Source organism: Trachurus japonicus, chromosome 11 (assembly GCF_045865225.1).
Source record: "Trachurus japonicus isolate A0001 chromosome 11, Traja_1.0".
Taxonomy (NCBI): domain Eukaryota; kingdom Metazoa; phylum Chordata; class Actinopteri; order Carangiformes; family Carangidae; genus Trachurus; species Trachurus japonicus.
Window position 1 is genome coordinate 13,757,944 of NC_140917.1, and position 15,881 is coordinate 13,773,824.

A 15,881-nucleotide genomic window follows, 5' to 3' on the forward strand; every position below is an offset into this window, starting at 1 on the left:
CATTGAAAAAAGAAAACCATGCATTTACCGCAACTACCGAAACCATGGAAACGTAAACATAAAATTCCACCGGAAGAGCAAAACCGGCTTATGTTTTTGACGTTCGGAAAAAGGTGTATACACCGGTACCACCGGGATTACGGCAGCGTTGAGCAACAAGCGATTGACGACCAGAGAAATTACGTCGACTTGGAATTTCTCATCTCGAGCGACAAGCAATTTTTCACTCTGTCACTCGGAGCCCCAGCGATTTTTCGCCTGAGGGAATAATCGCTCAGTCACACCTGTTTGCATCGACTTAATATGTGAACTCGTCGCCAGCGACAGAAATAAAAGATCCGGTTTAAACACACCTTAACCGCCATTTTGCATGTAAACAAAAGCTGCTCTTCATCATTGCGTTAAACCTGCCTATGTAAAAAAAAAACCTGTTTGTGATTGGTTCCTCAGTTTTCAGTGAATCAAAAGTCGACCTCAACGGCTTCTTCTCCAGACGAATCTGCAAAGCAAAATTAAATCGCCGGCGGGTTCGTCTGGGTTCACCCGGGATGGCGGTTGGCAGAACTATATAAGTTTTCATCCTTCAATCCATAAATCCTTCGTAAATTTGTCAGTGAATGAGAGTAGAAATAAATACAGAAATGAATAATTAAAACACATGAATATAACATTTAGCCTTTTGCATTTATTCATGTATTTATCGTCCTTCATGCTGCGTCAGGTTCTTTACCAACTCAGGAGATAAATGAGCAGCGGACCAGAGTCAGCTCTCCTCTGTCAGACGGGGTTACAGTTGGCTTTAGTATAGCGTCCATCAGGATGTGTGTGTGTGTGTGTGTGTGTCTGGAGTGGACGCTGACTGCTAATGGCTTATATTAGCACATCCTTCAGATGCAGACAGCTCAGATTATCATGGATCAGCAGCCAACAGTCTGACTGCATTCACTGCTCAGCTCTTCATTAGTCCACAGACAAACAGACCACAGACACAAGGCCACTCAGGAGAACAGACAGGAACCAGTACCTGCGACTGCGAATGTCACAAATAAGGCAGGAAACGAAGCAAAGAGGAACAGAGGGTGCATGAAAAACTCTTCTGACCACATCTGGTTCATTGATAAGATCTTTAAAAAGTACAAGCCTGTGGACATAACTTCTCACTTTCCTTTTGGAGTTTGGAAATCCCATTACATGCACCGCTGAGATTATGGTGTTGACGACCAGACAACACAATCCGCAGCATAAAATAATTCAACTTGGTACAGTATATACTGCATGGGATACCTGGTGCAAACCTGCATTGAGCAGATTAAACCTGTGGTCAGCATAAACCTATAGGATCAGGACGAAGGCTGAATATCTGTGTGTGTGTGTGTGTGTATCAGTATTTTTTGCACTTCCTGAAGACTCTGGGGGTTTTTTTTTCTGATAGGTTTCTGGTTTGATGACTGAAATCTGTCTGTGGTTAACACAAGCTCAAGGCATTTCCACGATTTATTCAGCAACATAAAATCCATCACTAAATACACCATAATCAATCTTTAACGTCTGGTATAAAATGCCGGCTGTGAACAAGTGTCTAAAATGGGACTACAGAGATTGTCTGGGATGTTAAACATCATCACGTTGAAACATAAAAAACAGCCTCGTTGTGTTTATGCTCACTTTACAAGATATCACTAACTTTGTAAGAGAAAAGGCTCGACTGATCTAGGTTTTAAACAGATTTTAAACGCCTTCAAGTGCTTCATTAGTGAAGATGATCCTGCTGTTTGTTTTTATATCTGAAAGACAATGGTAAAATCCCATTGGCTTATAGTGGAGGGAACCAGGGTGTATTGATGGTATCATCTGTATCAGCTGTTATGAAGACAGATTCATTCATCATTAAAGGGATAGTTCAACATTTTGGCAAATTGGCCCATTGCCATAATCCCTATAGTCATAGCAGTAGGTTCGTTACCTTAATTGTCGGTGCAAGCTGTTTTTAGAATGGTGGAGCAGAGCCGCGAGCTGCTCAGAGCTACGCTACGGAGGCTAATGGGATTTCTTGGTTTCCCCCATCAAACTCATCAAATACTGTACACAATCCAGCAACTCCAAAACGCTGTCATGGACAAGTTGTGACAAGCTCACGGCTCTGCTCCGCCGCTCTAAAAATAGCTTGCACCGACAAATAAAGGTAACGAACCTACTGCTATGACTATAGCAATTATGGCAATGGGCCAATTTGCCAAAATGTTGAACTATTCCTTTTAATCATTTCATAATTTCAAAGTCAGGTATTGTATAAAAGGTAAATGTCCATGTTTAATTTGAATTTCAAGCAGATCTAGGTTGTATATTAATACGTAATACAGGCTTCAGTACTTTTAGTACTGAAGCCTGTACAGAAATACACTCAGTCTGTATTCAGACACTTGAAACCAGCCGTCAGGGATTCTGTAACTTTCTGATGTCACAACAAAGACCCATTTGGTCTGTTGTACAGGTTCACACAGAAAACAGTAAGGCCAATCAGAGGAGAGAAAGAAAAGGCAGCTACACCCTTGCGTGTTGCGATCTCAACCGACACTGTGCAGATACTTATCGCCTGTGAGTCGGCACATCAGTCAGTCTGCCTTTAAATCTAAATTGAATCTTCCAGCAGTCAGCAGTAATACCTGCTCGCACAGTTCTCACATCGCCATTACAGAGCAACTCAAGGACTATTTGCTGTTGTCACTTGCCCTCTTCTATTGATAAGCTACACCACGGCGCTGCACATCTGACAGTGTTACCAGAAAGAAAAAAAAACCCTGATGAAACACTTCATTGCACTTCCACTCATGAATTTCCACTCCTGAATACTCTCCCTCTGGACTGATGTGCACATTGTTATGATAACAGGTTGTTTTTCGTGATAAGCTCCTGCATCCTGCTACACGCCTGACTTCTCCTTTCTGTTTAGTCCTCCGGCATGTTTCCTCTGCATTCATCCAACACGGCCGCCTCATCAAGGTGCTGCACCGACTTCCATTATGTCGACGTCTAAACAGTCATATATTCAACCCTTTTTAAAGTCATTTGTTTCGACGTGGTACGTGTGGCTCTCTAAGCGAACATCCATTTCCTGCCATATCACAGTTATCATATTTACAAGTTCCTGGGGCTGCTTACACAAAACACCTTAGGTTAGCTTTCCCATGAATACAAACAGTTGCACAAAACAGCCTTAAGCCTTCTCCTTGTTGTTTCCTTAAAATATTCACTGAAATATGTATGGGTTTCTCCTCATCTTAATCTAATACGTATGATACCACCCAACCTGTTGCACAAAAGACCTCAGTAACCAAAGTCAGGAACAAACTAAAGGTACCTTTGACTCCGTCCTGACTGCAACATGTCTGAGTTTAAGGAGATAAATGAAAGAAAACAAACACATCCCAAGAGGGAGACCCCAGTGGACACCCCCTTAACGATGAGGGATTGATCCTGCATTGCAGGTTTGACCGACCATCCATAGTGTGAGCCCTCTACTTCCCTCGGCTGTGCCCGTCCAGCTCCTCCGTTATTAATGGTCGACAGGAAAAAAAAAGCTGGAGACGTGTGTCCACAGAGGAGGGTCAACCAATTACCGTGAAACTGTTATGGCCGTTTCTGTTGTTTTTAAGTCATCTGGTTCGTTTGTTATGGAGAGAAGGACACAATACAGCTGCTGACAGAGAGAAAAAATAAAGATTTGCCGTCGAGCATCAGCAGAACATTGATTTTAAAGAGACTTGAGGAAACATACTTATTTTAAGGATAGATTTTGTTATATTTTGCCGACAGAAGTGTATGTCACAGATTGTTAGTTCGCAGACTGTTGCAAAGTTGGACGGTTCTTTGTGATTTGTAAAAGAGTGGTTAAATGTGACACTGTGTGACTCCTGGACCACTGACGCTGTAGGAATACAAACTGGGGGGAAAAAACCACAAAAAAAAAAAAAAAACCCTCACAGCAATAAAGTGAAGACAACTCGTATGATCCCACGCTACTTTTGATCTACGCTGCCTTTTGTTGACCCCTAGAGGCAGAAGTCACAGTCTGTTTAATTAGGAGCTCTGAATGTTTTGGTCGGTTTTGAGTGCAGAGCTTCCAGTATTTATGCTAAGGTAGGCTAACCGCATACTGACTCCAGTTCAGTTGTATTTCCCAACTATTCCTTTTGCTTTAGTGAATTCAGCTCTGTTGTTGCATATCAGAGAAAAATAATCAAGCATGGAACACATGCTAATGACATGATGCCCTGCACAAAAATTAATAAATAAAACCTGCATAACTCAAAGAAAAGATTTTTGCTTTAATCAAGTTTTTTTCAACGCTGCTTTAAAACCACTTTTTAACACGACTGCGCTGCCATTGGTGTCATGGTCATGCAAGTGTCTGATGGCAGTGAAACGCCGCACAATCGCTGATGATGTCGGTCACATAATTGCAGATTGCTTGAGCCTGTTGGGGATAATAGGCCTACTTGATACAGATGAGCCGTAATCAACAGCAGGATGAGCAGAATGAAGACAGACAAGTGGCTAACATGGGAAAAAATCATTTGTTAAGCAACAATACTACATGATGAGCCAGCTCTATTCAGGACTGGAGCCCTCTCTCCCAGCATGCACCCTGTTATCCGTGGTGGTGGTGGTCACCTCGCCCATCAGAGACAAACACTCGCATCCGTGCACGGACCCCACACCGCTGTCTGTTGAACCAGTTAAATTCAAATTGATTGGAGGATTTTTGTGCACGGTCCTCTGTGCAGCTGCTCTCTCTATCTCTCTATCTCTCTTCTGGGTCATTGACAATTTCCATCTTTTGTAGTGATTATAACAAACATCCAAACCACAGGTGCTCTCCATAAACGTGAACTCTGCCCTATTGGATAACTGAGAAAATGTCAACCACAAGGTAACACCATCATTCACCAAAACTCCACCTAACTGACCGCTGTCATACATCTAATGCCAGTCCATCCCTCCATCCATCCATCCATCCATGGCCGTAATTACCATATACATTGGGGGGGACACATCCCCCCCAATATTCAGATATGCTCAAAATGTCCCCCCCAATATATAGCTAGCTGATTAAAAAATAAAAATGTAAAAAGTATCCCAGGTGTTAGCAAATTCACCATACTTTCCGGACTATAAAGCGCACCTGAATATAAGCCACACCAGCTACATTTATAGGCCACACTTGAATATAAGTGGCAGGTTTTCATGTTGTAACATGAGATATTTACACAGAAAGACAATAGGGAACTGTGCAAGTCCGCTCGCTTTTCCGCTGTTTTGGTTACACTCCTCTCCTCCATGTGCATTTGTTTACAACGAAGCCGGCGAAAAATCAATAAATGGAGCGGTGGATAACGTTACATAACATATACGATGTTACGACGTGTGCGTTTGTGTAGTCTTAACCGTCATAAACAAAAGATTACGGGTTACGGAACACGTTTGTGTTGTGGTGTGCAGAGACGAGAGCTAGGACACCGGGGCGGGCAAAAAAAAGTAGCGGCTTATAGTCCAGAAAGTAGGGTATATATACAGTATATAGAAAGAGAGATTTGGTCCCCCCCAATGTTGACTCCATGGTTACGGCCTTGTATCCATCCATCCATCCTTCCCATCTCCTTCTGCACTGCTTGTTTCAGGTATGAGTCAACGCTGCTGCTCATGTGACTTCTGCAATTTGGTGCTGCTGAGTATTTAACATTAAAACGTCAATAACCCTCGAACGGAAGACGTCACACCGGGAACATTATTAGTGCTCGTTCCAGCAGACCTCCGGCTAAAGAGCAATAATGGTCGTTTCTGAGAAGAAGCAGTTTAAAACAAAAGGTTCAAAATGTGAAAACTCACATTTACAAGACCGGTCCTGATGTGAGGCCACTTCACCTGGAGGTGAAACTGACATCAGTAATAAATGAACAGGGACACTCACTGTGTGTATAATGGATTTCATCAGAGGAAACAATATTATCATGATATTTATCAAACACACTTGAATTACTGAATTACAGTCACATCCCTGTTTGCTTTGCTCCAACGCAACTCAGCAAAAGAACTGAGAACAAAACTACATGAATAAAAAGTCTTTGGATGTGAAAAAACATCTTTACAGAGAAGAATGTTTGTAAAAGCCAAACTGTGTAATTTGCCTCCTACACGTGTCATGTGTCGTTTAATGCTGTTGCAAGTAAAAGAAGAATCACTTCACACGCACAGCAGCAGCAGAATCGGCTCTTCAGTGAAAGCAGCTTGCTGATCTGGATGAGTGCTATACTGTATATACTATATGGTGGTTGGTTTCTATAGCAGAGGCAGCTCCAGAGCTCCTCCCTCCCATAACTCCACCATGGTGCCAGGTTTGATCACAGCGAGAGGCGCGTGTCCTTAGGCAAGACATCGACACCCCCTACCTGCTCTCTCATAAGTCACTGTCTGTGACAGCGGCAGCCAAATGTCTTCACAGGTAATGGAAAATGACAGCGAGACGTATACGCAAACTGAAACAGCTCCACCACTTCCACACACACACAAACACACAAACACATAAACACATAAACACACACACACACATCAGAGGTTGTTAGTCGGTAACAAACTGTGTGAGAAACGCAGAGCTAGAAAACTGCCCCTTCAGCTTCAACCCCTGCAGGTTCAATCAGCTGCTGCTTGTCACTTTGTAGAGTATCGTAACGACAACAACAACAGTTCAGCTTCAACAAACTCCGACATACATTTAACAAGACCAAGTCAAAACCTACTGTGTCTGGACCACCGGCGTCTGGTCAAATCCAGATTTTATTTCGACCACTGCATCTTCTGACCGAGCTGTGATATGGACTAAACTTCGACTCCAGAACGTAACAAAGTTTTATCAGAGGTCTTTATGTCCCAACTCCCCCTGATATGAGTTGGTAAAGTCGTTAGTACGAGGCCTTGTTTGATGACTTGTCTATCTCCTGCTCTCTCTGCTCAGTGTGTCTTATCTTTAGTTCTTCCATTGCTTCCTACATGTAATGAAAGCAGTTTATTTGCCGTAATGGAGGCGAGGCTCAGTGTATTGGAAGTGCTCCTCCTCTTCCCTGCGGAAACATTCACAAAATAGGGTTGTGCTTTGTGCAAAAATGAATTCTAGCCAAAATATATTTGAACACTGACACCGTTAAAGCAGAAGTAAGCAGAATTTTTGTGTTAATATAAGTTATATAAATAGTTATATCTTCCGACAGCAATCACTTATATAGAGTGTTTGGTCTGAAACACGGGTCTGTCAGTCACTCTGCTCTGCTGTAAGCCGAGGAGAAAACTTTCCTTGTATCCTACAACCTTTATCCAATGAGGAGAGAGAATGGCATAAAGGGGCGGTCCTCTCTGTGTGTGCAGCCAAGGGATGCGCGTGAATGTGGTGACGTAGGGACGAGGGCGGGGACTGCTAACTCCATCGGCTGACAAGAAGTTAGCCAAAACGACCGGATCGCTTACTTCTGCTTTAAATACTAGTCCTGGTCTTTCTGCAGCCACTTTCACACAGAGATGCTGCTATACTGCCACAAAGAAGATCTCTTGGTACGTTATCTCCCTTATTCCAACCGTGGGACCACCTCCACTGCAAATATCTCAATGGGCTCCATGCCAGAAGAATTTATACAAACAGATTAATCACTTACTCATTATATATACACATATGCATTTTATTTAGTTTACAAAGTTAAATCTTTTGTGATTAATTACTCTGAATTATGGCTCCATCGGTGCATCTGTTCCCGCACAGTTTTGATTAATGTATTTAGTCGATTCGGTACATTTACTGTAGTCGTGCAGCAGAACATTTAAAACCTGTTGCCTGGTCCTCTCCGACTGAGGAGCTGTTTTGCTGTTTTCAGTTCGCCTGCTGCTTCTTGGTCTGAGCTGCCCCTCATCATTCATGTGGGACCGACCGTGGTGGCCCAGGAGCGTCTGAACAAGATTTTCCTTTTAAAAACTGAATTAAATGTGAGTGAGAACAACAGCACAGGTGGACGGCATCCCTCACATCCCTTCTAAAGCGTCAAGAAGTCAGAGGTTGTTGCCGATAACCAATTGTTTATGCTTTTGCAAATGTCAAGGCGATGTGACTGTCAGATGACAAGCTCGAGAAAACCTGTTCAGATTTTTGTTTTTACAAAGATCAGCTCTGACCGTGATGAAGACAGAGAGGAGAGTGTAATCACTTGTTGACAAGTGGACACGAATGCACTTCTGGCGTCGCGTAGGAGCTGTCATGGTGCGGTGAGGAGGAGCAGAAACAACTCAACAACTTGTGACACTGAGTGCAAATAAAAAATAAATAAGTGTCAGAAATCCCTCTGAAAACAAACGACAAATGTCAAACCCAAACAAGTATGAGGAGAAAGTTCGACAACAGCATCATGTTCTCTGTCTCCTCTCTATATTAACACTCAGTCGCACAGATATATTTACAATACCAAATATTAAAGGGATAGTTCACTCAAAATTGAAATTTCACTCATTCCCTCATGTCGACTAAGGGTTGGGAGAAGTTTCAGAGTCCTCCGTGCTTTCTCTGAGTTACAGCGGGGCTCCGTGCAGCACTGCATGTCCATATGACGGTAGCAAACGGGGCTCACTTTTCTTCGTCCAAAAAGACACACCAAAAAACATCCAAATACCTCCATAGTGCTCGTCTGTAATCTCCCAGTGTCTCAGTTCACTGCTCTTCCTGTGTCTGTGCAAATTGACTTTATTTTACAGGATAGCCCCTTGAGATGTGCCATCTCATTTTCGAGGGGGTCCTCGCGTGATTTGCATTGACACCCAGTTCACGGCTCCGCAAATCGCGCAAGATTCCGGCAGAGCAACACTGGGAGCTTCCGCTACAAACAAGCTTAAAACATATACTTATTTAATTTTTTTCTGAAAAATTTCTCATGTTGGGGCTTCAATACAAGAGCGACATTACAGACGAGCAGCATGGAGGTATTTGGATGTTTTTTGGTGTGTCTTTTTGGACGAAGAAAAGTGAGCTCCGTTCGACATGCAGTGCTGCACGGAGCCCCGCTGTAACTCAGAGAAGCCACGGAGGACTCTGAAACTTCTCCCAACCCTTAGTCGACATGAGGGTGAGTAGATAGATAATGAGTGAAATTTGAATTTTAGGTGAACTATCCCTTTAAGTCTGACAGGAAAAGATCATCACTGAGAGAGAAATCCTCCAAAATGGAGCATTTTACAGCTATGATGCATCCTGCTAAGTTTTTAAAACCACACAAAGCAAAACAATAGAAATCCACAATGAACTACTTCAGCTGATTCATACAATAAGTTGCAGCTAATGCAGAAGCAGAAGGAAGTGAAATCAGGTGAAGTCGGCCCCGAGAGCGACGCTCACAGTCCTGTCTGCACCAGAACAAAAACAGAGTGGAAGTGAGTGACAAGCGAGCTGTTACGCAGCATGTGTAGACGACGGCAGCGCTGATTAAAATAGGAGTGTATCTGTTCCATCACGACGGCTGTGAGCTGCAGGACTGGGATGTGTGAATGGACGTGAGGGAGACATGCAGAAACTGAAAACCCTCCGAGAACTCCCGACCGAGTGTTTGACGGATGTTTATTTCTGCCTTTTGCCTCCATCCACACTCCTCTTGTTTCTCACTGGTGGCGTCCGTCCATTTTCACACTTTTCAGAGAAGAACTCAGAGGGCTGGAAACTTAAAGGGACACTTCAAACAAAATCGATAATTCACCAATTTTCTACTCACCGTCATGCCAAGGAAGGGTTTGGAGAACTTTCAGAGTCATCGAAACGCTTTAGGAGTTCCAGGGGGGGTCCGGCTGGCAACGGGTTTTCATATAATGTCGGCGGATAGAGTTCACTTTTGAATCATCCAAAACACACACTATGAAACATCCAAATACCTCCATACTGCTCGTCTGTACTGAGCCAAGTGTCCTGAAGCTGCCACATGAAAAAAAGTTGTTCGGAAAAAATTAATTTGATCTCTGTTTTTAGTCTTGTTGTAGTAGTAGCTCCCAGTGGCTGCATGAGATTTAATGCGAGATGTTCTTCCGTGTTTACATCATACATCCAATGGTTTACAACGACGAACGAACATCTCGCAGCAAATCTAGTGCATGCGCACAAACATCAACAGAGCTACTGCTACATCAAGGCTAAAAACAGAGATCTCATTAATTTTTTCCTAACAACTTTTTCATGTCATGGCTTCAGGACACTTGGGTCAGTACAGACGAGCAGTATGGAGGTATTTGGATGTTTCATAGTGTGTGTTTTGGACGATTCAAAAGTGAACTCTATCCGCCGCCATTATATGAAAATCCGTCGCCTCCCCTGAAACTCCAAACGCGCTTTGATGACTCCAAAAGTTCTCCAAACCCTTCCTTGGCATGACGGTGAGTAGAAAATTGGTGAATCATCGATTTTGGGTGAAGTATCCCTTTAACTTAGTTTTTTGTTTTTTTTACAGCTGATAATCTCGACAAAGAAAGATGTGCACAACTGTGTGGACAAAAAGATATGAACCTAAAACCTGCAGCCAGCTTGAGGTTGGTGCTCGATCAATAAAAGAGATTAAGTATTGTAATCTCCCTCCAGCAGCTCCTGAGTCATACACGCTGACACACTCTCCAACCCAAAATGAGCAGCTTTTGTAAAGATAAGAAAAAAAACCTGCTACTAAAAGCAGACTGACACATTTTCCAACTTTCTGTTCAGACACACACGAACACGAGGAGCGACATCATCACATGGAGACAGAGCGAGCTGCAGCTGCCGTGGAAACTTCATCTGGATTTTGTGTTGACGTCAGAGCCGAGTACAACCTGCAGGTGTGAACTTCGATCGCTCCCTTTTCTATTGTTGACAAAAGCTTGATGCCACAGCAGGTTTCTTGACCAGTGGAAACTGCAGGAGAGCACCGTTTACACACTCTGGAGGCCAGTAACTGTTAAGGCAAGAATCTAATACAATACGCTACATCCCAAAAAAAAAGGGGGTGGCATGTATTGGGATACTACTGTATAATCAAGGCCACATACTGTGTTTTTCAAAGTTCAAAGTTCAAAGTTATCTTTATTGTCCCAGTTGGGAAATTGATTTGCAGCCAAGATGTCAAAAATACATAAAAACATACAATACCAATAAATACACATAAAACACACACACAGAGCAATCAACCTCTGTTAGGAAAAGCAGCACATAGAGCAACACATAACAACACATATTGGGCAGAGTAGTTAAAGCAGATATCAGTGGCACGGCCGTTTCGGCTAATGCTGTGTTCAAGGCAGGCTTTTGAAACCGTAAGTTACAGCTTCAAGTCACAACTACGACTTGGTAGCGTTCCAGGTAACCCGTAGCTCGTGTTTTTACCGTCCTGTTGTCTGTGAAAGTTCCCTATAACGGCCACTCGTAACTTCCGACCCGTGAACTCGCACCAGATCGAACTGGTATGACTTCACAGGAAGGAAAAACACAAAGTACGAGTTTCCTTGAACGCACCATGAGTTAGCAGCCCCCGCCCTTGTCAGGCATCAATTGGTCCTCGTGCTACGTCACCACATTCACGCGCATCCCTTGGCTGCACACACAGCCCTTCATGCCGTTCTCTCCCCTCATTGGATAACACTTGTATCCCACAAGGAAAATTTTCTCCTCGGGTTACAGCAGAGCAGAGTGACGGAGAGACTCGTGTTTAGGCTGAAATACTTCATGTAAGTGATTGCTGACGGAAAATAGGACTATTTAGGACTTATATTAACAAAAACATTCCACTGATATCTGCTTTAATTTCCAAGTGCATACAGAGACAAAGTGCATTCAAGTGCATTCAAACAAGGTATGATAAAACAGACTGTGTGGTCAAGACAGCTGTCAATTATCTCGCTATTTAACACTGTTCAGCATCATAATAGCAGAAGGAACAAATGAAGACCTGTATCTATTTGTCCTGATAGAAGGCACCCTTAACCTCCGACCTGAAGGTAACAGTTCAAACTCGGTCTGAAGGGGGTGATCTACACACTCCTGAATGGAAGTGGCCTTCTTGAACACCTGCCTTTTATAAAGGTCTATAAGATGCACTTGCCTCCTCCCAGAAATCTTACTGGCCACGTTGATGAGGCTACCCAGCCTGTTTTTATTGGCTACAGTCAAGTTTCCAAACCAGGCAATAGTGCAAAATGTTAAAACAGATTCGATAAAACTTCTATAAAATAGAGTCATCATCTCAGTGGACACATTAAAAGAACTCATCTTCCTCAGAAAGTAAAGACGTTGTTGAACTTTTTTTGTTGTGGCAGCGACATGTTGGTCAAAACAGAGTTTCTTATCAAGAACCACTCCAAGATATTTATAACTTTCCACAATTTCAATCTCTGTACTATTTATGCTGGTGAGTACAGGGCAAGGAGGGGTCTGAACCTGCTGCCGGTCGCCACATGAGCAGCGCATGAGCAGCGCATGAGCAGCGCCATAACATCTTTAACCACTATACAACTATTTGTCTCATCTGAACAAAGGAATCAGGATTCGTTTGAGGCTCAATTACAACACAAAACCAACCACTTTCAATAAAGTATCTGAAAGAATCAAAACAGTATCATGTCATCAAATATCTCAATATTTTAACATAGCAATATTTTCTTACACCACCACTAACTAAACCTCACTTCCTAGAAATATCAAATAAATGTTAATGAATATAAGCGACATTTTCCTTTAAATGAGAAAACTGACAATCAAAAAACATACTCTGTAATAACTGGGAATGAACCCAGTTTCATAAAGACATCTCAGACCAGTCTGAGTTTGGAGCAGGAAAGAGATTAAATGTCCGATACTGGATTTTGTAAAGCGTTGACACGTTCATGTCCAGAACTGTTTAAGTATAAATGATCTCAGGTACGCATCGACATTGAAATATAATAAGACGATACAATCTCACAACTGGTGGAGGTTGCTCAGTTATCAGTCGCTATTTGAGCAGAGACCTCAGCCAGTAACAAGAGTTTATAAAATATCCCCCATGGGCGCCAATTTATCATTCTACAGCTAATATTTAAAAAAAACTTCTCTGCAAAAACATTCTTCAGTTTCTTTTCTGTATATTTCTAAGTACAATATCCATGTGTCTTTATCTTGATTGTGTTTTTTTACCGTTTCCACAGATAAGAAGCAGCTCCTCCAAATGTCATTGTACATTTTTTACAGTGATAAAGGCAGCCTGTTCTATAATACTCTAGATGAATATCAAACTTTGAATGTTTTGGTTTATAGCCAAAGCCTTTTGTCTTTGTGGAAGCAGCTCCTCCAAGTGTAATATGATGTGATAAGCATCAGTGTGTAAGTGCTTATCTCTAACAGTGAATCATTAGGCTCCTCTCTGGAGGTCACACTCTGGCTGTCTGGTTTGATTGTCACTGCCAAGTTCTGCTCTGCCACGCTGACCAAGAGATGGCTCAGCTCAGCTCAGCTCAGCTCAGCTCGGCTCGGCTCGGCTCAGAACGGCTTGGCTCGACTTGGCAGTCATTGCAGCACACCTCCAGCTCCGGTGTGTGCTGATGATGACAGGAGGGGGAGGAGGGGGAGGAGGGGGGTAAATGGACCACACTGCATCACCGCGAAGAGAGCAACACCACTTTGAAGTCTCAGTATCACACACAGAGTACACAGCACACACACACACACACTGGTGTAGCTAGAGGCTGCAGCGCGTGCGTAACGGCGCATCGGTGATGAGAGCGCACGTGCAAGCGCAAAAAAAAAAAAGAAAAAAAAAAAGAAGATGCCCAAGAGCGCGTGCCAGGTGCCAGGAGGAGGAGAGGGGTCTCCCTCGCGATGAGAGCATGAACACAACACCGCCTCAACAGCGCTGTGTTACTATGAGAAGATGGTCGCTGCCCCGCGATGAGCAGCAGCAGCAGCAAAAACCAAACTCAGCGGCTGCTCTCCACATGTGTGCAGATGTTTGTGCTTATTATTAAAGCCCCCCCCCTCCTCTCGCCGCCGCCGCTGTCATTTCAAACTACTGCGTCCACGCCAAAGTTCAACATGTCACATACGAGCACACCGTGTGTCAGACAGAGTCGCAGCTACTCACACATGCTAGACGCCGGCTGCGTCAGCGGGTTCCGGTTCCCACGGGCGGTGACAGGACGAGCGAGCGAGGCGCCGGTGTCCGCAGCACGAGCTCATCACACGGCTGCTCCGCGGGCCACGGCGCGAGGGGTTACAGTCCTGTGTCGGCTCGCTCTCTGGCTCTCGCGCTCTCTCGCTCTCTCTCTGGCGGTTGTAGAGCTGCTCTCTCTGCTGGAGCACGGCGCTGGTGTGTGTTCACTCACACACAGGAGCACACACACACACACACATGCACACCTGACACACTCTCTCACACAGCGTTTCACGTTGTAGCTCTCTCTCTCTCTCTCTCTCTCTCTCTCTCTCTCTCTCTCTCTCTCTCTCTCTCACCCACTCCCCAGCTCTCTGGTGACGTCACTGAGAGTTGCAGCTTGAGATGCTGCATTCACGTCCTGTGGGAGAAGACTGCAGATCGGACCTCAGGTACACACACATGGGGTGGAGCTAAAATCGGGCATTGAAAAGAAAAAAAAAAATCCGACTGAGCCCGACAGTCACCTGGAGGACTGTAATTATGGGCTGGAGGCCGATTTAAACCCCAAAAATTCTGCTATTATTCACATTTAGCTACCCATTTTTTGAATGACAGAAATCTGTACAGATAAAATCTTAATGATCGCAACAGGAAGCTTGTATTATGTAACAAAACTGTGGACTAGGATCCCAAAAAACATGATTAAAATTCCCCATGCCAAATTTTGTGACCTCAACACCAGCACAACATTAGGCCTACACCTACTGTATTTTGGGAGATAATTACCATGCTTCTGTTCATATGCTGTAGTATAGATAGGCCTATGGTATTCAGTCATATACATTTCCAGACCATTTCTCTCTTATAAAGAAGCATTTATTGTCTCATTCTGATATAGGCCTATATGGACTGGTGTGGGGGTATAGTTGTGTTTTGTTTAGCAATTAGTTAAAGAGGAACTATTCAGGATTTTTAGCTTAATTATGTTATATTTTTTACATTAATTAAATAGCTTTTGAGTAATTGTGATGGTTTAATAAATGACATGTAAGTTGTTACGAGGGAGAGGGTGAACCAACCTTTCAAGATCAGTGCCTCCGACTCGGTGTCCCAGCTCTCGTCTCTAAGCACTGTGACACAAACGTGCCCTGTAACCCATAATCTCTTGTTTATGACAGATAAGACGACACAATTATACACATCATAAAGCATATATGATAGCCTATACAACGTTATGTGCCATTCTATTGATTGCTTTCTTGCTGGATGCACATGGCCAGGAGGAGGGTTAGCAAAACAGCAGAGAAGCGACATAGTTCCCCTTTAAACATGTGCACCTCAAGTTTTGGAGATTCAATCATATCTCTTTAAAATATCATTGATAGCAAGATACATTATAATGTTCAGTGAAGGTCAATGCTGCATCATATTATGTGTTAATTGTTCCACCAATCAAAAGGCCTGCATCGGATACATAAAACCTAATGGTCTGATTTGGAGTGGACCTCATGGGAACATCACTGCAGTTCTGCAAACATGGAGTCACATACTGGGTTACAACATTGACAGTAACATGGTTTCTCAGATTTGTTCAGATTTGTTGACACTGCTCACAAAATGTCACAGACACTCAGACTTTTGCCTGCCACATCCCGCTATCCCACTATAATTCATCCTTTCACTGCACCAACAGCGTCAGTTTGCCCGTGGCAGTAGAGA

General features: G+C 43.4%; 1 protein-coding gene across 1 annotated transcript in view; it reads right to left on the reverse strand.

The window, feature by feature from the left end:
- The window catches only part of gabbr1b (gamma-aminobutyric acid (GABA) B receptor, 1b), a 143,306-nt gene extending 129,125 nt beyond the window's left edge, over positions 1–14,181 (reverse strand). Inside the window, exon 1 of the mRNA XM_085791120.1 lies at positions 14,151–14,181. Coding sequence (XP_085647246.1) covers positions 14,151–14,154 — 4 coding nt within the window. The 5' untranslated portion in view covers positions 14,155–14,181. The remainder of the gene's footprint in view (positions 1–14,150) is intronic.
- Positions 14,182–15,881: the final 1,700 nt, after the last annotated feature.